The 21,929-nt window shown below is 44.2% G+C and overlaps 1 protein-coding gene across 18 annotated transcripts in view; it reads right to left on the reverse strand.

Annotated features, from left to right (window-relative positions):
- Macf1 (microtubule-actin crosslinking factor 1) overlaps nt 1-21,929 on the reverse strand; it is a 325,822-nt gene that overhangs the window by 242,477 nt on the left and 61,416 nt on the right. Inside the window, exon 1 of one of the 18 annotated variants that reach the window (XM_087549947.1) lies at nt 10,940-11,079. Within the exon in view, the coding sequence (XP_087406073.1) occupies nt 10,940-10,991 (52 nt within the window). The 5' untranslated portion in view covers nt 10,992-11,079. 18 annotated transcript variants of the gene reach the window in all.

Raw genomic sequence — 21,929 nt, forward strand, 5'->3', positions numbered from 1 at the left:
TATGAGAAAGAAACCCAAACAACTGGCTCAGGTCACTCAGCCAATAAACCTAGAAACCTAGACATAAACATAAGCCTGCCGATATTATCAAAATATCTTAACCCTTAGGATATGTCACAGTTAAAGTCACAAGAAAGATATATTAGGGACGCAGCTCAATTGTATGGCACTGCCTAGATGTGCTGAGTCCTAGGTTCAATCACAAAGAAACAAAGAAGACAGAGCTGGAGAGACTGCTGAGTGGTGAAGGGCACGTACTATTCTTGAAGAGAACCAAGGTTTGACTCCCAGTATTCACAGCCCCAGTCCAGGGGATCCGATGCCTTCTGACCTCTATAGGCACCAGGCACACACACGGCACACAGATATACATATGAGCACAATAATAAATATATATTTTTTATAAAGAAAGAAAATACCCAACAAATTAGTTTAAGTTAAGTGAAACCAAAAATGCCCTCATTAATGTTAAAGGAAGAGAATAATTTAAAAATCGGGATATAATTAATACTGCTCAACATCAGCAGTCAACACAAAGCAAAGTCCAGCAGGGCAGGGCGTGCACGGTTTTAGTCCCAGCAATGGAGATAGAGACAGGCAGATCTCCGTGAGTTTGAGGCCAACCTGGACTACTGTGAGGTCCAAGAATCCTGCCAAGTAAGACAGGCAGATCTTTGAGTTCAAGGTCTTTACATAATGAACTCTGGGGCAGCCAGAGCTCCATAGTGAGAACTCCTCCTTAAACAAACAAACAACAAACCCTCTTTAAGTCAGAATTTCTAGAAAAGATGTTCTACCTGGAGGTAAAGGGACACCCCCACCCCAATGCCATTTATCACTGACAGGCACTGGGCTGCTGGGATCCAGTCACCTGACCCTTGGGAAGCAGTGCACAGCCTAAGAGGCACGTCCGGAGCTGAACCGCCAGCTAAGTGGCTCTCTGCTTCCGGCTGCAGCTCACACACAATCTTTGCTACTGGGTGTTTGTTCATTTGGTTGGGTTTTTTGTTGTGTTGTTGGGTGAGTGGGTAGGTAGGTGGGTAGGTGGGTGGGTGGGTGGGTAGTTTTGAGCCAGGGTCTTATGTAGCCTTAAACTGGCACTGAATTTGCTATATACATGAGGATGACTTTGAACCTCTGATTTTTCTGCCCCCACTTCAAGGTGCTGGGATTAGAGGGGTGTGCTGGGAATCAAACCCAGGGCTTCATGGATGTTAAGCAAGCACCCAAAACTAAGTTCCATCTCCAGCTCCTAAAACCAACTTTTAAAAGGACTTCATGTGCCTGCTCGCTGCTGCTTCTCTAAGCTATTTCCGCCCTAAGCAAACTAAAGTTAGGTGCAAATTTACTGGTTTTGCTGCAGCTCTATGCCCCAATAAATGATAGTTGAGTGTTATATTCCTCAACACCGCAAAATCAAACAAGCGAGAAACACTCCCATTGTTCATGCCATTGTTTTACCTTTAAAAACATCTGATCTAGTATCCTCTATTGCCTACATGCCACAATAGGCCTTGAAACGCAGACTAAAACCTACCCCCTAGCCTTACCTTTTACCACTGACAGATCAGACTCCATGTCTTAGTCCTCAGCAAGGCATTCTGGACGGTTCCTACATTTATAATACTCCCCATTATCTCCTCAGAAAATAGCTTTGGGACTCTATTCCTAGGCATGATCTATTATTTTCTTTCCTCAGGAGCAAACTTATACACTACTCAAGATTTGCTCTAATACCAATTCTTCTGCAATGCTTTTGCAATCATCCGGCATGCAGCTGACCATGATCAATCTGCCTTTGTTTTCACTGCAACTTGTTCTTATTTCTGAATGCATCTGCTTTGGATGTAGAAATATCCCTACTATACTGGACATGAGACTATCAATCCCGAAAGGATAGAGACTGCCATTAATCTTCATTTCATATACAGTATCTAGCAAACTAAAAGTTCTCAATTAAAGAAAGAGATGATGACTTCCAGAAAAAAACAAAAAACAAACAAAAAAATCAACCAAACAAAAAAACCAGGAGTCAGGGAACATTGTCAGAGGTAAGGTAGCTAGTTTGTACCAAATTATAAAATGATTAAAAATCAAAGGATATCAAGATACATGAGGCACCAGGTGGTTGTGATACCTGTGTATATCTTTAATGCTAGCACTGGGGAGGCAGAGACAGGCAGATCTCTGTGAGTTTAAGACCTGCTCTGTTCTACAGAGTGAATTCCAAGACAGCCAGGGCTATACAGAGAAAACATGTCTTGTGGTAGGGGGGTGGCAAGTTTGGAGAATATGAAGCTAGAATCCAAAAGGGTCCTGCCATTTTACAGTGAACAGAAGATGCTATTTAACATCTGGTATTCATTCTGAAGGTTCATCCCTGCAGGTGTCGTGATGACTTCCTAATAAACAATTGGGATTACTAGGTTGGAGTTTCTATATAGAACAACCTATAGGACTGTGTCAAATCACTGAGAACAAGAACCATAACTTGCAAGACCCAGTGTGGTGCCACAAGCAGAGGCAGATGGGTCGCTGTAACTTCAAGGCTGGCCCAGTCTGCAGAGTGAGTTCCAGCCCAGCCAGGGGTATTCAGAGAAACTGTCTTAAAAACTTCTAAGAACAGAGAGGAGAGGAGAGGAGAGGAGAGGAGAGGAGAGGAGAGGAGAGGAGAGGAGAGGAGAGGAGAGGAGAGGAGAGGAAAGGCTCTTAACTTTTTGATACACACAATGTTACAACCATCTCCAGTTGTACCAAAAACCAAGAATCTATCCCACATAAATCAAACCAACACCAACCATGAACTTCTGCTAGAGATCATGCAATAAACCTAAAAATATGTAATTAAGGACAGAGCAAAACTTAGCACTATAAAACTGCCAGCGATTCAAACAAGTACAGGGTCTTGTAGGTGCCTAGTACAGTAAAAGGTGTTGACAAGCCTCACCCCAGAAGCATGCAGACTCCAGAGTCCCTGCAGTGGAAAGAATCAAGCCATTGTGACAGGTTTGCTTAAGGGCTCTGGGAATGGGAGGGACAGACAGTTCTCACTGGGAAGGATGCAATCCTGTCAGTGACTCAAGCCATCCTCCACTACCCTGGCTGCTGTGGAGGTTTTTGTTGCCAGATCACATACAGTCCCACACATAAATGTCTATATCTCCTTTCAGGAAAACCTCATGCTATTCCCAACAACTAAAAACCTAGTTTGTCATCAGCCAAAAAAGAAAAAAAAATCGTTATTATCTACTACGGGAGGTCAACTCTAAGGCAAAACCACCAAGAATGTCTATATGTTCATCTAATGTCTAATTTTACATTAAAGTCTGGCCATAAGAAACTGAAGTTGATTTGTACTTGACCTATAATGTGTTGATGTAAACACAAAACCAGCTACTTCACTTGCAGAACAGTCACCTATCAAAACCCATGGTGGTGACACTGTTATTTGTTCACATATCACATCAGGGCAAGCTGACCAATAGTCCCAGCTTTACTAGGTGTATGCTCTGTGGGCATACAAAGAAAATCTCAACTCGGTAGCACTCTAGGTCCTAGTAGAGATCTCCATACAGCACTGCCTAGGTCATTCTTTCTTGGTATTGCAGTTTCCCATCCAACATCAGTGGCTCATTCCCCAGCACAAGGCAAAGGAACAACAGGATTGGAAAGATCACTGACGCTTGATAAATGCTGGGAGTTGCTGAGAGAAGACGTCAGAGTAAAACAGCACAGTGATGTGATGGTGACATGTGGGAGATGCTGACCACTTGAGAAACTTGGCCCTTGTCCCACTCTGAAATTAACCGGATAATAAAACATCTGAACCAGCTGGCCCCTGAGCCTGAAGACAGGACTCTCCCTAAAGGGCAAGAGACCAGAATCCCATCAGAAGGGTGCTCAGGGTTTCAGGTAGGTATCCTGTGTTTAACCTCTCAATGGCTTGTAGAGATAAAATGAAACTAAAAGCCAGGATCCGGAGCTTTAAAGAGATGTATTAAGACCCAATAACTCGAGGGGTTGGGGATTTAGCTCAGTGGTAGAGCGCTTCCTAGCAAGCGCAAGGCCCTGGGTTCGGTCCCCAGCTCCGAAAAGAAAAAAAAAAAAAAAAAAAAGAAAAGAAAAGAAGACCCAATAACTCCATCCTACAAATCTGTCCAAAAGATTGGAAAAAAAACATTAAAAAGTCATTTACAAGGATGTTCACTGTCCTGTTATATGATAAAAGATACAGATTTGTTTTGATATATATTATGTATATTCCCACAATTGAAAAAATATTAAATGAAAGTCACCTTGACATTTGGTATTGAAAATGATACTGTAAGGCGAGGTATGTGTGGTGGCGTATACCTTTAATTCTGGCACTTGGGAGGCAGAGGTAAACAGATCCCTGTGAATTCCAGGCCAGCTTGGTCTACAATACTGAGTTCCAGGACAGCTGGAGCATCACAATGAAGCACTGTCTGTGGGGATAGGGGCGTGCTGCAGAAATAAAGGCATAACAACGATATAACATTATAACATAATTATACCAAGAAAGACACAAAAGCACAACACGTATGCATGCATGTGGATAGAGACAAAGACTAGGTGGAAACATGACAACAGATGAAGACAGTAACTGAAGGTGCAGAATCGCAGTGATTTTCCCCAGTATCATCACCGTCTAAGTGTGTTCTGAGATTTTTTATTAATCTGCTCTCTTTCTTTACCTTTTTTTTATATAAAGATTTATTTATTTATTATATGAATACACTGGATTTATTTATTTATTTATTTATTTATTTATTTATTTATTCCATGTATGTGAGTACACTGTCACTGTCTTCAGACGCACCAGAAGAGGGCATCAGATCCCATTACAGATGGCTGTGAGCCACCATGTAGTTGCTGGGAATTGAACTCAGGACCTCTGGAAGAGCAGCCAGTGCTCTTAACCACTGAGCCATCTCTCCATCCTCTTTATTTTTGTTTAAAAGTTAATGTTAATATTATTTTTTTTTAATTTTTAAAAGTTTTAATTTTTAAGTTTTATTTTAGGTCTATGTGTTACCTGCATGTAGGTCTATTGTGTGCAAATGTCTGAGGAGGCCAGAAGAGGGCACCAGTTCTCAAGAACTGTAGTTAAAGACAGTTGAAAGTGAGCACGTGGGTGCTGGGAACCAGCCCAGGTCCTGCTACAGCAGCAGCAAATACTCTTAACCACTGCTTCCATTCAGTACATGTAGCAGTGCTAAGGCTTGTCTTGATTGCTCAAGCACTGTGCTGGGACTCATCCCTTGTCCATAGTCCCAGTGTGCTTAGCAAGGACCAGAGAGAGCATTTTCTCATCACTCCATCTCAACTACCTCTCTGATTCTTTACTTAATCCCCAATTACAAACAAGTCACAGGCCTGGGCTGAGCTAATGAACAGGACTTGGGCCAACAATTCGGCTTATACCTATGAGAGTAGAGTCTTTTTTTTTTTCCCCTTTTCTTTTTTTTCGGGGCTGGGTACTGAACCCAGGACCTTGTGCTTCCTAGGCAAGCGCTCTACCACTGAGCCAAATCCCCAACCCCGAGAGTAGAGTCTTTCTTGGCATTACACAGACTATGGCAGACTTGAGAAATGTAAGTTAAAACCTTTTAAACAGTAGCAGAATGAAAATATTTCACTCCAATGCTTGGGAAAGCACCCCACTCACCAAAAGCATAGGAAATAGAGGACTGGAACTTCAAAATAACACCTACAGTGTCCCTACTTCCTATAAGGCCCCTTTCTACAGTTATTCACTAGATGGGATGAATTCTCTCCAGAAAAGCAAAAGCCAGCAACTGAATGAAGAGGGGCCAATTACTTCTTTTGGTCAGCCCTTCAGGAATGCACAAAGATACGGATGATACAAAGAGAGGCAACCGTGTTCCATGCTCAGGGGACACAGTAGGTCAGCTGAACCCACAGTTTGACAAAGGCAGTGTTTTGCATCCTACTCTACCTGGCAGTGAGACTGTTTTATATTATATATGTTATGCTATAAAGACTATTACACCACACACATAGGTTGTGTGTGTGTGTGTGTGTGTGTGTGTGTGTGTGTAAGGGGGGAGGGTTGTTTAGCAAATACCAATGAATAAGGGATTAGAAACATAGTTCAAGAGAAGTAGTACGGAAAGAAAAGTTTTATTACCTCCTCTTCTTTTTTTTTTTTTTTCCTTTTTCTTTTTTCTTTTTTTCCGGAGCTGGGGACCAAACCCAGGGCCTTGCGCTTGCTAGGCAAGCACTCTACCACTGAGCTAAATCCCCAACCCTATTACCTCCTCTTCAAAGCCCCATACTGCTATTCTCTTGGTGAGAAAGGTGCCAACATTTTATTCATGTACTTGTTCAGCAGTGGCCATTCTAGCCTATTTCACGTGGTCAACAACACAATGGCAGCAGCCGTCTTTTTGGCTGGCATACTCCCAGGTCAACTGTTATCATCTTAGTAGATTCAATGATTCCGGTCCTGAGGTCAGCTAAACCACAGATAGAATTCTCTGTGTAGCCTTGGCTGTCCTAGGATTTGCTCTGTAGACTAGGGTGGCCTCAAACTCACAGAGATCTGCCTGCCTCTGTCTCCTGAGTGCTAGGATTAAAGGTGTGCACCACCAGCCTGCCCAGGATAAATGAATTATATAAAGCACTCAGATGAAAGCTCAGTCAGCAATCGGACATTTAGTAAGTGCTTACCACTAGTGCTGCAGCCATCTAACCTCAGCCACCCTAATGATTCCATGCTGAGATCAAGCATGTGGATAGGTGGCAGCTTAGAGCTTGTAACCCATGATATGATCTGGTCTAGTTCATCCTGGACCCAAGCAGGCACAAGAATTCTATAATCCAAGGAAATCTGTACTGAGAATTATGATTTCTTTAAGAAGCACAGAAATATAATATAGGTTTTCATTTAAAACCTAGGTGGTGGGATATGGGGCTGCTTTAGACTGCACCCAGAGCTGACTATGATTTGTCTTGTGCTCTGGCAGGGGTGTGGTTTCTGCAATGATGTGCCATTTGGAATTCTGGGAACTTTTCAGAGGGTGTATGAAGGGTAGCCCCAAGGTAAGGCTGGCCGCTGTTGGTTGGTTGGGAGAGTTGGTTGCTATTTCACAGTAGTTGTGGTCGAAGAAAAAAGAAAAAAAATTAGATTCAGGGATCTCTTTCTTTCCTTCCTAGTGTTGGGAGGGTGGGGGAGTGTGGAATAAGGGTGGAGAAGGGTAGAAGAAAGAAGAGCCCACAAACTAGCCAAAGACTGGTTACAGAAATCCCTAAGAGCTAGAGACTAGGATACTTGCCTTTCATACAGGAAGCCTGAGTTTGGCTCCCAGCTCTGCCTAAATACATGTGATAACACTACCCCCCCCCCCCCCCGTCTCAGCACTCAGGAGGTAGAGGCAGGAAAATCAGATGTAAGGTCATTCTCAGTTATACAAGGAATTTAAAGACATAGTCTACCTGGAGGGAGGGGAGGAGGGAGGGAGGGAGGGAGGGAGGGAGGGAGGGAGGGAGGGAGGGAGGAAGGAAGAAGAGAGGGAGGCAGCCATCTATCCAGCCAGCCAGCCCTGAGAGACAAAGGAAAAAGACACAAAAGTTGTAGAAGTAACATTTGATGAATCCTAACCTCACTTTAGACAATAAGTATATATAAGTGTGTGTGTGTGTGTGTGTGTGTGTGTGTGTGTGTGTGTGTGTTTAACGCCCATGGCAATCAGTGCTTCTGAGTCCATCTTGGAGTAGAGCTCTTAGCATTTGGAACAGCGAAAGTACAAGAGATTGTGGCTGCCGTGGTCTTTTCCTTTCTCCAACTTCAGTCTCACATAGGACACTCCCTATGACAGGTACAGTTCGTCCCTTGCTCATTCATTCCTGGCAGTGTTACTCATTCCTCATACAAATGGGCTAAAAGAAGGGTGGGGCGTGTGACAGAGGGAGAGAACACGTGATTGCCAGGCTTCTGCGGAGAGACCCTCTCTTCCTTAGGGTTTCTATTGTTGTGAGCATCTTCCTTCGGGTCTCTATTGTTGTGAGCATCTTCCTTAGGGTCTCTATTGTTGTGAGCATCTTCCTTCGGGTCTCTATTGTTGTGAGCATGAGCAATTGGGAAGGAAAGGGTTCTATCTTACAGTAAGTCCATTATCCAAGAGCGTTAAAGCCAGATCTTTAGGGCAGAAACCAGGAGGCAGGAACTGAAGCAGAAGCTATAGGAAGGGAAGCTACTGGATTGTTTTTCAGGGCTTCCTCAACCTTCCAACTTCCAACACCCAGGAATATCGAAGTGAGTGGGCTCTCCTACATCAGTCATCCATCAAGACAATGAAACACAAGCTAATCTGGGTACATTTTCTCAACTGAAGTTTCCTCTTCTAAAATGACTCTGGCTTGTGTCAGATTGACTATTTAGTCAGCATACTAAGAAATATACTTGAGGTTATTGCCTGAACCACAGTCGCCCTAACATAGGAGGCAGATCTTGGTGAGTTTGAGGCCAGCCAGAATTACACAGTAAAACTGTCTCAAAAAAATTTTTTTTAAGTTATATTCTCTAATTTTATGGACAAGTAAATTCCCTATAGTTTCCATGCCACCACAGGTGCATCCTCAGGATGCCCTGGGATTGGAACTACACCAACGCTAACAAGCTGAACGGCTACGCTAAAAAGCTCAGGACCCGAGGAAGGCCTGGAATGTCTACTCTGAGTCGCTTCCATTCAGGGAACATCCATGTGAAGTTTGATAATTCCGCCCGAGTTTTGTAGGAAAGAGTACAGGGTGGCGGTGAGGCTCCTGCTCTGTCAGGTAGATTTCATGCCTAGAGACAGGGTCCTCTAAGACTGCAGCAGGGCAAGAAGTGGGCTGTTCATATGGACAAGGGTACACTCTCATACCCAAGGACTGGGAAACCTGATGAGAAGCACCACAGATTTCTGTCCCCTCTTCTCAGTGAGACTGTGCTAAGAATCCACTCTTTCTACCTTTTTAAGTCTTCCTGTGAGGCAGGCATGGTAGCTGGCATGTACTATACTTGGGAAAGCTGAGGGAGACATCATAAATTTGAGGCTGATCTGAAGTGTACAATAAGATGCTATCTCAAGAACTGAACCAAAAGACTTCCTTGGACAGGGAAGTGAGAATAATTAACGTTACTACTTCCTGCTAAGACCTGTCTGATCTATGATAAACCTAAAAGGAATTGACTCGAGCTACTGAAGTTTTGAAGGAGGAAAGAAATGGTTGCATGAGATACAAGGAGAGAACAAGAGAAGACAATACCACGATGATATGTTACAGTTTCGTGGGTTACCTATCTTCTGCACTGAAATGCTTGGGACGGTGCTCCAGATTTGATTATTTAAAAATATTTACATACACTTTAGGAGCCAAGCATTTCTAACCCAATGATGCAGCCCACTCTAAAGTAAAAGTGTTGAGTGTGGATATAGTCTCAGGTTTCAGAGCGTTTCCGATGAGAGATCACACTCTACCTTTACAGCATGTAGCACCCCGCACGTGTTTCCTAGACAGCCCATAAATGAAGGTAAAATGTCTACCAATCGTGGCAGGAAAGGAGTTCAGTTAGTTCTACAGCCCACACCCTGCCTATAGCTCCTCCAGTTCCTAAAAAGGCCCCTCATGATTTTCCTCCCTCTAACCCCCACCTCCTCCCTCTAACCCCCTCCTCCTCCCTCTAACCCCCTCCTCCTCCCTCTAGCCCCCTCCTCTTCCCTCTAACCCCCTCCTCTTCCCTCTAACCCCCTCCTCTTCCCTCTAACCCCCACCTCCTCCCTCTAACCCCCACCTCCTCCCTCTAACCCCCTCCTCCTCCCTCTAACCCCCTCCTCCTCCCTCTAACCCCCTCCTCTTCCCTCTAACCCCCTCCTCTTCCCTCTAACCCCCTCCTCTTCCCTCTAACCCCTCCTCCTCCCTCCACACACTATGCTTCTTCTAAGACCAGAATCTCGACTGAGGGGTGGATGCCTTGAGCACTCTCCTCGACACAAGAAAATAAAGTCATCTGGTAACTGGAGACGGGAAAGTAACACATTTTAATCAGTTTCCTCTTTAGTAGCCAAAAGATTCTACACTGTCACATCTGAAGGGCTCTGGGTGTGAGAGGAGGGAAGGGAATGGTCCTAGCTGGCTTAGAACTCTAGATTGGCCTCACTCACAGAGATCCACCTGCCTCTGCCTGTCTCCTTAATAATGGGATTGAACACATGCTAGCTGCATGGTCTTTTTATCTATGGTCAGGGAAGAGTTTATCAATGATGCAAAGAAACCATTTCTTTTCTTTAAAATATTATTCCTTCCAAATCATTGATTTATACTTTTCCTTTTTTTTCCTTTTTTTTCCCGGAGCTGGGGACCGAACCCAGGGCCTTGTGCTTGCTAGGCAAGCGCTCTACCACTGAGCTAAATCCCCAACCCCGATTTATACTTTTCAAAGTCACTGCGGACCATCAACTCATATTCCTCCCTTAGCCACTCTTCCACTCCCTGTTTTCTCCACATGAGCTAGAAACCTGTCCCAAGAAACCTGGCTACACCTAGGTGAGGGTGCAAAGCCAGGTAGGAAGAGCCCTCCAGAACACTGGCCAGCATCTCAGAGAAAACAGGGCGTGGCCTGAGTGCTGCTGAGCTCAGGGAGACAGTTCTCAGACACCCACTCAAGCAAGAGAGCAATCGGGTTGCTGCTGAAATGCCTCATGGCATTCTCTCCTGACTTAACTGGGAGTGCATAAATCATTCTTTCCACAGAATTACCTAAACACATAATGGTGGCCAGCTCTGACTGTGAGGGCTACCTAAGGTTAGGCAGAAAGTAAAGACACTCCACCCCCACCCCCCCCACAAGCACACTCACTCACTCCACTAGTGTTCACACAATCATTGAGGGCAGCCTGAAGTCTCCTAATACCTCTAAGGTTGTTGAGTCCCTCCAGGAACTTCTGGTACTTGTAGGCGTTCATGCCTGGCCCAGGCAGTGTTGGTTCAGTGGCTGGAAGGAGGCACCATGGTGCAGTGACAGCTGAGGACTGGAGAATGAACAAACCAACTGAACTCTATTCCCGGACTACAAGCTCCCAAGAACTGGACTTTGACCACGAGTACAAGTGACATCACCAGAGAAGCCTCATTAGATTACAGTCCTTTGTGCACCCTCATTTGTCGCAGTGAGCGGAAATACCTCCCAGGAGAAGCTAGCCCCTCCTTTGTGCTAAAAAGTCAGGAGACCATAACAACACCAGCCTATCGTTCGCCACCTCATCTGCCTCCTTCCTTCCAGCCCCCAGCCCAGGCTCTGCTGGGATTCTGCTTGAATTCTAGACACTCTTCAGGACACCAGTTAAGGGGTCTACTTAACATCTGAGAAAAAACTTTTAAAAGGGCATATTCACTACAAAAAAATACCACAGAAACTCTGAGGCAAATATTACACAGTAAAGAAACAGGTTTCATAAACACTAACAACTGTGCACTCCTCATAGAAGCCATGTTTATAGATTGGAGAGCACACATCCACACAACATAGAAGACTGCTTATCAACACCGTCCAAGGCAGGAGGAAGGCAGCTGAAAATACCAAGCCTTTTTTCCTAAATGCTTCTAGAAGCACAATCAAGGACACTGGGCCCATTCCAAAGTGTGGTGCCAATTTACTCAATGGAGCCTCTTCAAAATTGATATAATGTGTGAGCGGTTATATAAAATTCTTTCTCCTTCACTAGCCTAAGAAGAGGACACCCTAACTGTCACAGGCCCTTAGCATTAAATACGCACACTACTACAAACACCTGGGTAAAACCTCATGTTTCTATTATATTGTTGTAAGGAACTCAGAGTGGCTTGTCTGTAACGCTGGACTCATCTTTGAAAACATGTTTGTTAAACAGCCGTATGGTTTCATTTACACATTCAAAGCAAACAGGGTGAGTAACCTGCTCCAAGGGTACACATGAGTCTAATGAGACAACATAAAAAGAACTTATGCTTCCCAGGCCTGAACCTGGATTTATTCCCGCTCAGCTAACATGAAAACCTTGGCATCCTAGAAATCAGGAACAACTGATGGGTAAGACCTCACTGACAACCCACACGAGAGGCAAATCTGCTCCGCCCCACCCCTCCTAAGGCATAACGTTTTCCAGATAACCTGGCCCCACTAACGGCCTTCCGGCCATCTAAAGTAGAACTCACAGTTTGCTAAACATTATCCTCTGCAGAGCTCCCCATTACACAGACTAGGGTACACGGACTGGAGCGATGGCTCAGAGCACTTACTGTCCTTCTGAAGACCTCAGCTCCATTCCCAGTACCACATTAAGCAGCTCACAACCGCCTATAGCTACGGGCTCTGATGCCTCTGACCTCTGACCCTCAAGAGCAGTCACACATATGCAATATGTTTTAAAAAGGAAAGAAAGAAAAGAGGAAGAGTCAAACAGAATAATTGTAATAGCTGCTAAAATAACATAAATGAGGGGAATAATAGATCAATCCAAGCTTTCATGCTTTCAAATACTACTTGTTGGTCAATAGTACTAACAAAATCCAGAACCACATGTATTCACCTCTATTTGAATTTTTGTTTATGAGTGGAGAAGGGTCAATGACGCTCAGGTAAAGATGTCCTGGGGCGATCTAATCAAGCAATTAGCAGAATGAGATATGAATATAAATACAAAAATGAATGAGGTATAAAGTGGATCAAACAGCCAGAGAAGAGCGGAGTTCTTCTGGCCTAAGTCTACTCCGAGACTCCTCCCCGCTCCAGGAGAGAGCAGACGGCAATCTGACTGCAGACGCAGCTGACTTAAAATAGCCACTCAACTGAGTGCATTTAAAAGACAACACATGGTACTTTGTCATTTCCTCTGTGTGTTGCACCATGAAATTGTTTAACAAAATTTTATCAGATAAAATTTAAACAAAAACAAGGATGTTTGGAATAAGTGGAGAGCAGTGGTTCCATGTGGAGGCTCTTCAGGGTCAGGGTGAAATGCTCTGGACTCCAGTTGCAATCTTAGAGACAGGAACCTTTCTCCCCAGAAACTGAGTATTTCAAAGGAACATGGTCCAAATACCTCTACACACTCTGTGGCTGTTCTGTCCTCCACTAAGTCTCACAAAGGTGTACAGTGTGATGTTAGCTCAGGTGGCAAGGGAGATTCTGCCCTAAGTTTCAGACACAGACAGACAAATGTGGATGGCTTCAGACCTGGCAATCCAAAGGCACTCACTAGCCAGCTGCTGACAAAGGGGAAAAAGGGCCTGCTGTCTTCCACAGACCTTACAAAGGCACAAACACCTAACAGCTGAGTGGAGCTTGACTAGATGCAGCCAGATCAGGAAGTGTAGAATACAAAGCACGAGGCATGGTCCTGATGGCTTCTGGCTCCTGACTCTAAGTAATGGGGTGACTATTAAAAGGGAATGGCTTGCCCTACCTTCAAGTGGGCTGGAGACAGAAGCCAGGAGACACACAAGCCCTGAGTGATACTGCTGGATACTGCAGGATACTGCTCCTAAGAAAGGAGAAGGAGTGCCAGCAGAATTGGGACTGAAAAGGAAGCTCGAGGCTTAAGAAGAGAGAACATCCTCCTGGACTTCACAGCTTCCTAAGGCTCCTCTGGAAATTCTCTACCTCTTGTGAAGGAATTCTTCTAAAAACAAAGACCCTCATCTCACAGGGCACTAGAATATCAAGTCTGTCCCAACTTTCATTCCGCATGCACTCTCTTTAAATGCTCACCAGGAACCAGGTGCTAGCTTGGGGCTGGGGACACAGAGGGGAGGACAAAGCAAAGGCGATGTCCCTGTGAAAGACGAGGATCGAGGATCATGGTATCATCAGCTTAAGGGTACAGATGACTTCTGACTGCTCACTCCTCACACAAACTGTGAAGGCAAGAGGTTGAAGGACAGACAGTACGTTCCCTCGTGTGAATACATGAGTTTTCTTTGCAGTAGAAGTGATACCACGAGAGTCAACTGCCACCACTATCCCAAAGCAGCTGCTGGCCCAGGGAGAGAGCAAAAATGTCTCCAGTGACTTCAGGGCCCAGTAATAAAAACAGGTGCCAGGTTCAGCGTCTTATTCAGAGAGTAGCAAAGATCACTTTCTTCATTGTCTCTCCAAGGCAGCATGGTTGAGAATGAGAAGGGTTGAGTTACACCTTGTCCTCTGGCTTGCTGAACAGAAAATTAGTTTGCCCTCTGAGAAAATTATTGTCCAAGGGCCAAAGTTGCTTCTCCAGGGATGAGGAAGAGAAAACAAAAAGAGGTCAGACCTCATGCTTTAAGAAGACTGACTGAATAAGCCAAGGGGGGATTCAAAGAGAACCAAGTGCAGGTCTGGCCAAGAGAGTAAAAGGAACTCGGCCTACCCTGTGCCCAGCACAGGCCTAAGGAGATATTGGTGAGCCTTAGACATACACTACAGGGCCTAACAGTACTTTGAAAAAGATCCTCGAAGGCCACAGACCTTCAAATCAGTTAATTACTCCTTGGTTTCTGTCTTAGCCACTGTTCTATAGCTGTGAAGAGACGTCATGACCAAGACAACTCTGACAAAAGAAAGCATTTAATTGGGGGCTTGCTTTCAGTTTCAGAGGTTAGTCCATTATCGTCATGGCAGGGAGCATGGTGGCACAATAGAATGGATGACACTGAAGAACTAGCTGAGAGGTTTACATCCTCTCAACTTTAAGGCAGAGAAAGAGATACTGGGCCTGTCCTGGGCTTTTGAAACCTTAAAGCCTACCTCCAATAACACATTCCTCCAATAAGGGCATACTCACTCCTCAAGGTCCCACCTCCTAGTCCTTCTAATCCTTTTAAACAGTTCTATTCACTTATGACCAAGCTTCAATATATGAGCATAGAAGAGCCATCCTTATTCAAACCATTACATTCCCTTTCTTTTTGCCATGAAGAAATAAGTGGTTGAATCCTGAATCCTTCCCTTCCCACACTGGTTATATAACACAAGAACCAACAAGGTAAGAAACTCTAAACATCTGGGAAGAAAGGAAAAAATGTCTATCCTAGGCTGCGCCTACCCTGCAGATGCAAGCTCCACCTGAAATTAAGGTCACTATAGCAGTTTATAAAACCACAAAACAGGGCTGGAGAGATGGCTCAGTGGTTAAGAGCACTGTCTGCTCTTCCAGAAGTCCTGAGTTCAATTCCCAGCAACCACATGGTGGCTCACAACCATCTGTAATGGGATCTGGTGCCCTCTTCTGGCCTGCAGGTGTACACGCTGTATACATAATAAATAAATCTTTAAAAAAATAAATAAATAAAAATAAAACCACAAAACGAATCGAAAGAAAGCTTCACTGCCAGGCACTAAGAGGACCTAAGAAAAAGACCAGAAACAAGATTCACTTACCACTAAAATCAGGAGTGGGAGGGAAGAAAAGTTATTTCAAGAACAATATCCTGACAGAACCCCAACCTCAGGAGTAGGAGAAATCACTTCCTCTAAAAATGTTTCTGACACCACTACTGTCGAGACATGGTGAACACAGTAGCACTCAAATCAGCTAAAGGTAGGCCACAGTTTAATAAAACCACAATTGGTTATTCTAAAAATACCAGAAGAAAGGTGTTTACTGGCTCAATTCACCTGGGTGGGCCTGCCAGAAAAAACCAACAAGACTTCAAAACAACAGGCTGCCAACCTCGGCAGACTCCTTTGTTACCTCTGAGAAGAGGAAAGAGGCAAAATAAACATTTTTAACAAGTCAGATATCAGACACTAAATATAGTATAATGATATTTTCCCTGGGAACAATGGGGTTATATTTAAAAAGAAATCCCAGGACAGGGTATATGGTGGTGACTTCAACACAACAGAGCACAAATTCTGAGAAATCTGTAGAAAAACATTGCAAAAATCAAAGGATCAAAGAAAGTGCCTTATAGAATTTCAGTGAGAATGCCCACAACAAATGCTTAACAATGTTTAACAAATGCTGGGAGCATATACATCTTTTATGCTATCATCTCTGGCTGAAAAGTCTCAAATACTGTAACAAAGTTTTACATTTAGCAAAGGATCAAACTGTTCCTTTGAGCCCACAGTTCCAAGTCTAAAAACTTTTCTTAAAGATGTGCAAATATTCCTGAACCAGCATGGAGTCTGCCTAGAATCCTATCAATCCAAAGGCTGAAGTAGAAGAGTCAAAAGTATGAGGGCAACCTGGACTGTACAGCAAGACCCCCATCTCTAAAAAAGATAAGTAAAACAGAGGGTATGTTATCTTCTTGTTATGGCTTTTAAGATCTATTTATTTTATTTTATGCGTATAAATGGTTTGCCTTCATGTGTGTATGTACACCATGTGCTTGTGGAAGCCAAAAGAGGGTATCGGATCATCTGGAAATGGTTACAGATAACCGTGGCCACCTGAACAAACCCCAGTCCTCTAGAAGATCGGTCAGTGCTCTTAACTGCTGAGCTCCTAGTTCATGGGGAGTGGAGGGTGTTGGTTTGAATTTGGTTAGGTTTTTAGAAACTGGGTTTCTCTGTGTAGCCTTGGCTAGCCTCAGACTCTGAAACTCACCTGCCTCTGCCTCCAGACTGCTGGGATTAAAGGCATGTACCACCAGGCTCAGTTTTGTTTTATTTTTGAGACAGAATCTCACCATATATCTCTGGCTGGCCTTGAACTCACAGAGATCCGCCTACCTCTGCCTCTGCCTTCTGATGGCTGGGATTAATAAAGGCATGCAGACTAGACTGGTGTGAATATATTTTTATAACTCAAGCTTATTCATCTCGTTATTTATAATACCAAATAACACTAGACATGTTTCTAAAATACAGTAATGGAAGACTGGCACAAGAGCAATACGTCTCGGGGCTAGAGAGGTGGCTCAGTGGTTAAGAGCACGGGCTGTTCTTCCAGAGAAGCTGGGTTCAATTCCCAGCACCCACACAGTAGTTCACAACCATCTTTAGCACCACTTCCACACTTTCATCCAGGTCCCAAGGACACCAAGCATGAACACATGGTATCAAGACATACACACAGGCAAAATGCCCACATACATAAAATAACAGCTCGGGCTGTCCTGGAACTCCCCATGTAGTCAGGGCTGCCTCTTGGGTGCTAGGATTAAAGGTGTGCACTACCACACTAGGCACCAGTTTAGAATTTTTGATACTGAAAGATTTCAGCAGTCAGTAAATAAACATGCTACAACCAGTATTTGCCTTTTGAAAAATAAATAATTACAGTATATATTTAGATAAGTAAATGTTTAAAAGAAAACTTATCAAATCCCAACACAGATAAGGGAGGAGCTCGAGAAGATCCGCCCCTAGCTGAGGAGTTACTTGCCATTGGCGGCTGCTCTGAGAGTCCGCCCATGCTCCAGTAGACTGTCCTACCCACGCACACTAAGTGCATTTAAAAGACAAATATATAAAAGTAAAGCAGGGTGGGGAAGATAGGGAAGAAATTAGGGAAGAGGGAAAGGAGGGTGAATTTGGTCAAAATATGTATCAAACTGGTGCTGGTAGGGCTGGTTCTAGCTTAGTGATAGAGCACTTACCTACTGTGCACAAGGTCTAGAGCTTGGAATCCTACCCCGCAATCACAGGCTGCTGTCTATGCTTTCGTTTGTTATTTTATACTTTTTCTAAAATAAACATGGTTATTTTATGAAAGAACATGGAGATAATTGCGCTACAACTTAACTAAATATCCAACAGTAGCACAGTTTTTCCAGATTTTTCCAAGAATCCTTTATCTGAAGATAGCTGGAACATAACCGATAGTCCAACAATGCAACCAAATGTTACAGCATCAAAGAAACAGATGAAGATGGCACCGTCCGCTCTCAGTGAACTCTCTGTCTTGGGGAGCCAGACAACTAAATGGTTAACTGCTGACAAGAGGATAAGTCCAAAGGCAAAGGGAGCGCCACAAGAAGTCTGTAAGAAACGACAGACAGTGAGAACGCAGATACTTACCTTTTGTCTGGGACAAAAGATCACTGCAGAAACTGTTTATGATGCAGGTAAAATAGAAAGTAAATTCAAGGGTCATCAACAAAGGGTAAAATTGAGAATCCTTTTCCGAGATGTGGTGTGAATATGGAGAGACTCAGAGACGATGAGGATCTAAAATAGGACAGTGGGTCCAACCAGTCAAAGATAACCGTTAAGACGGATATTCAGAAGAGAGGTGGGTTCAGGCAAGGGAAAGGAGGAGGGTGGCAATGAGATTTCTGTAGACTTCTAAGTGTGCGTAAGTATGCATAACTTCTCAACTTTCGGGCTAAATCAAGTATGAACCTGGGGGAAGTGAACACATATTCAAAGAATCTGATCTGAAAACCATTATTACATACAGAAATGAAGTTAATAAATAAAATAACCAAAACAGATAAATTAATATAGAAAAGCAAAACAAAGATAAAAATGGTCTAAAAACTATCAAACTATCAAAAGTGATGACAAGATCAAACATCAGCAGAACGAAAAAGAAGCTGAGTTCTTCAAGTAAGTCATACAAGTGAGAGCAATTTCAGTTGTGATGACAGACTGGCAGAGTCTAGAAACAGGGAAAAACTTAAAGAAAATTTACTTAGGCTGGAGAGGGATTTGTAGTTCACTAGGAAAGACAAATTGAAAATATATCTAGCAACAAGCTTCTGAGATCAGGGAAGGAGGAGGCCGGCAGGGATTACTGATGAAATGACAGATAAGGTATAGGATGTAAAGGCTGAATGGCTGGCAGAGAGCTGACGTGGTTGGGTGGGGTTGAGCGGAGGACTGTGGACAAGTCTGGAACAGTTGCTGCAGGGGAAGGAACCACTGCATCAGCCTGCTAGGATTAACACATCCCGGGCAGCAGTGGCAGCCAAGTGGAGGCACTCAGGAATCTGTGAAGGCAGTCATTCAGGGCCCAACCCTAGAGAATTGGAAGGAGAGGGGAGAAGAAAGAAAAAGCAATGGTGGCCTGTTTCAGGGCTGAAAAGGATAGGGTAGAAAGGTAGGCGCCATAAGCAAGATGGCAGACTAGGCAACAGCAGAGGCCAGGTTTCTTGGGCAAAAAGGAATAGAAGTGGAAGAAACGAGGGTGTACTAAAGCTCTGGGATCAGGTCACCAAATTCTAACCTTTGCTCTGGCGGAAGCTGCCCTCCAGATGAGACTGACACTGACTTGATGGACGGGAGTCTGCCCCAAGCTTAACTCTGAGTTGTGACAGCACTGCATGCTGTATGTAATAGCAGTGTTTCACTCCTTTTTTCCTTGCAGTGCTCAGCATAAACCCAGGGCCTCTAACACGCCCTGGAACTCACTACGTAGACCAGGCTGGCCTCACACTCACAGATCTGGCTGTCTCTGGTTGCCCAGTACTAGCTTTAAAGGGTATGCCATGTACTACCACACCTGACCCAGCAATAACTTTTAAAATAACTTTTCTTTAGTTATGAAAAATTGTGGGTTCTTGTGCCTATATTGTTGAAAATGAAAGCCTATGAAATGCCATCCAGCTCCTTCTGGGCCTTACAGTCAACCAATACAGGACAAGAGTTGCTGTCCTTAGGGCCTTGGATCTATACCCATTGCTAAGGGACAACAGTAAGAACAACCCAAGCATAGCAATTACACTCAACAGGGAAGCAGGAGCTGGAGCCAGGTAACAAGCTAAGTGAGACCCAGGATCAAACTGAGAAAGCGAGTTTACTTCCTTTCCCTGTGAGCTGAAAGTTGAGGCCTGGGGGTATGTATACATTTTGGTTGCCTAGTCTGAGCAAGGGTAAAGCCCTGGGTTCCATCCCCAGCACAAGCAAAAATAAATTGGTTTTGATAATTGAATCTAATTTTTTAATACCAATTCTTGCTGAGTTTTCTAATTTATTTATCGATAGCTTGCTTATGCATTCATTAATACATTCATTTAACCTCTTGCCTTATAAGGAAAGTAAAGCCTACATAAACTATTTACTTATTCCCTAAGATCCAGTTTTAGCTAGCTTATTACTCCAGTCCTGTACAAAAAGAGACCTGAATCATCTCAGAGATGCTACAAATAAACCAGACATTGTCACCTAAAGGTACTTCTGCCTTTTAATAGCCAATTCACTACCTTCCAAACCTTGTTCTAAAAAGGCAACAAGTGTGTGATTTCAAAAGGAAACTTCTAATATTAAAGTGCACTGACAAGAATTCAAGAGTTGGGTGGCCATCTAGATAAGCACTTGGAATCTGGCCCCCATCAGCCTGGTCTGCCATTCCATTTGAAGTGAGACAGGCCCTGATGTGTGAGATGGAAAAAGAAACTCCTAATGTTTGTCTAGTTCAACCTTCATTTTGGCCACCGCCTTCCAATGCTCACAAACACTTAATTGTCTCTGAAAAGTAGGTCAGTGCCTCCTGGAACAAGCTGGAGGGAGAGCTAAGTCTCAGCCCATGATTCGAAGAGCCTGAAGAGGCCCAATCTGTGTCTAGGAGACCAATACCAACAGTGCAGTATGCCAAGAACCCTCCAGGTGCTCCAGGCGGCAACCTGGCTACTGTCATTCCTAGCCGTTCCTAGGTGGTGACTCAGCAGCCTGGGAGAGAAGATGCCCAGAGGAAGCAGCTGGTGCTCATGTGAGTCTAAGAAATACTTGCTCTGCTCTGGTGCCTCCCAAGGTATCCCTAATCATCTCCGAGGGAAAGGTGAACAATCAGAATGCAGCGCTCTTTCCCTCCTGTTCCTATGGCTCCTTCTGTAGAATACCAAGCATTGCTCAGCCATAAATGGAGAGACATGAACGTCTCCCTACTCCTTCCCCCAAATATTTCATTCGGGACACTCAAAACTAAACACTACCCCTCACCCTTGAGCTGGAGGTGCATTCCTAGCACTTTAAGTGGTCATCTGAGGATGAAGGGGTTAAAGTCTGGGTACATCTTGTCCCAGGCTCAAATATCCATGCATGGTCTCCCCTAACCTAACTGTCTAGCCCACTAAATATAGATCATCGTTCCAAAGTCAAAAAAAAGGGGGACCCGAGGAGATGAGGCGACAGAGAGCTGGCGGTCTGGAAACAGCTACCAGAAGGTCAGCTGTCCAGCTGGCTCTGGAATCTGAAAACTTCCAAGCCTAACAACTGCCTTCCTCAGCAAGAATCAGAAGCATGTGTAGCAGCTGCGGAGGATAAAGGCTGCGGAGCAGCTCCAGAAGCTGTTGGAAACCATTTCCTTAGCCACTGTTCTCCAAAAGAAGCAAATGCTACAGTAACCTTAAAACCAGAACCAGATCTAAATCTGCTGAAAGGAAGAGAAGGCTATCTCTGACAAACCCGTGCAGGCACCTTGCTTTCCCCTCCCTCCTTGGGATTTCTCTCTGCTAGTGAAAGCCAAACCTCTGACAATCCCCCTTTCTCAGCTCCAACATGCCAGTATCTCTAGCCCCACTCACCTCTCCTCCTCCTGGTCCTCTCACTGCTCTGGTGCTCCAATACATGCACATGACCTGTCAGAACTGTATCATGTGAACCCTGGATTCACATTTTTACTCCTTACTGGTTTAAGAACTAGACCCTAAAGTTAACAAAACAAAGAACATATCTCATCGCCATTGAAGGAAAGGCCCCATACTTCAAGCACTTAATACATACTGTTTCATTCAACCTTAGGAATCCTACAATGTAGATACCAAAGTACGTGAATGTTCAAGCACTTACTTGCCCAAGTGCAGTTAGTAAGTGGCAAGGCCAAGACTCCAACCTGGACAGCCTGACTCCTCATCCAACCAACCTCAGTGCTCTACACCAGTGATCCCCATCTCAGCCTCAGTGCTCTGCACCAGTGATCCCCATCTCAGCCTCAGTGCTCTACACCAGTGATCCCCATCTCAGCCTCAGTGCTCTACACCAGTGATCCCCATCTCAG

This window comes from Rattus norvegicus, chromosome 5, assembly GCF_021556685.1.
Source record: "Rattus norvegicus strain SHRSP/BbbUtx chromosome 5, alternate assembly SHRSP_T2T, whole genome shotgun sequence".
Lineage (NCBI taxonomy): Eukaryota > Metazoa > Chordata > Mammalia > Rodentia > Muridae > Rattus > Rattus norvegicus.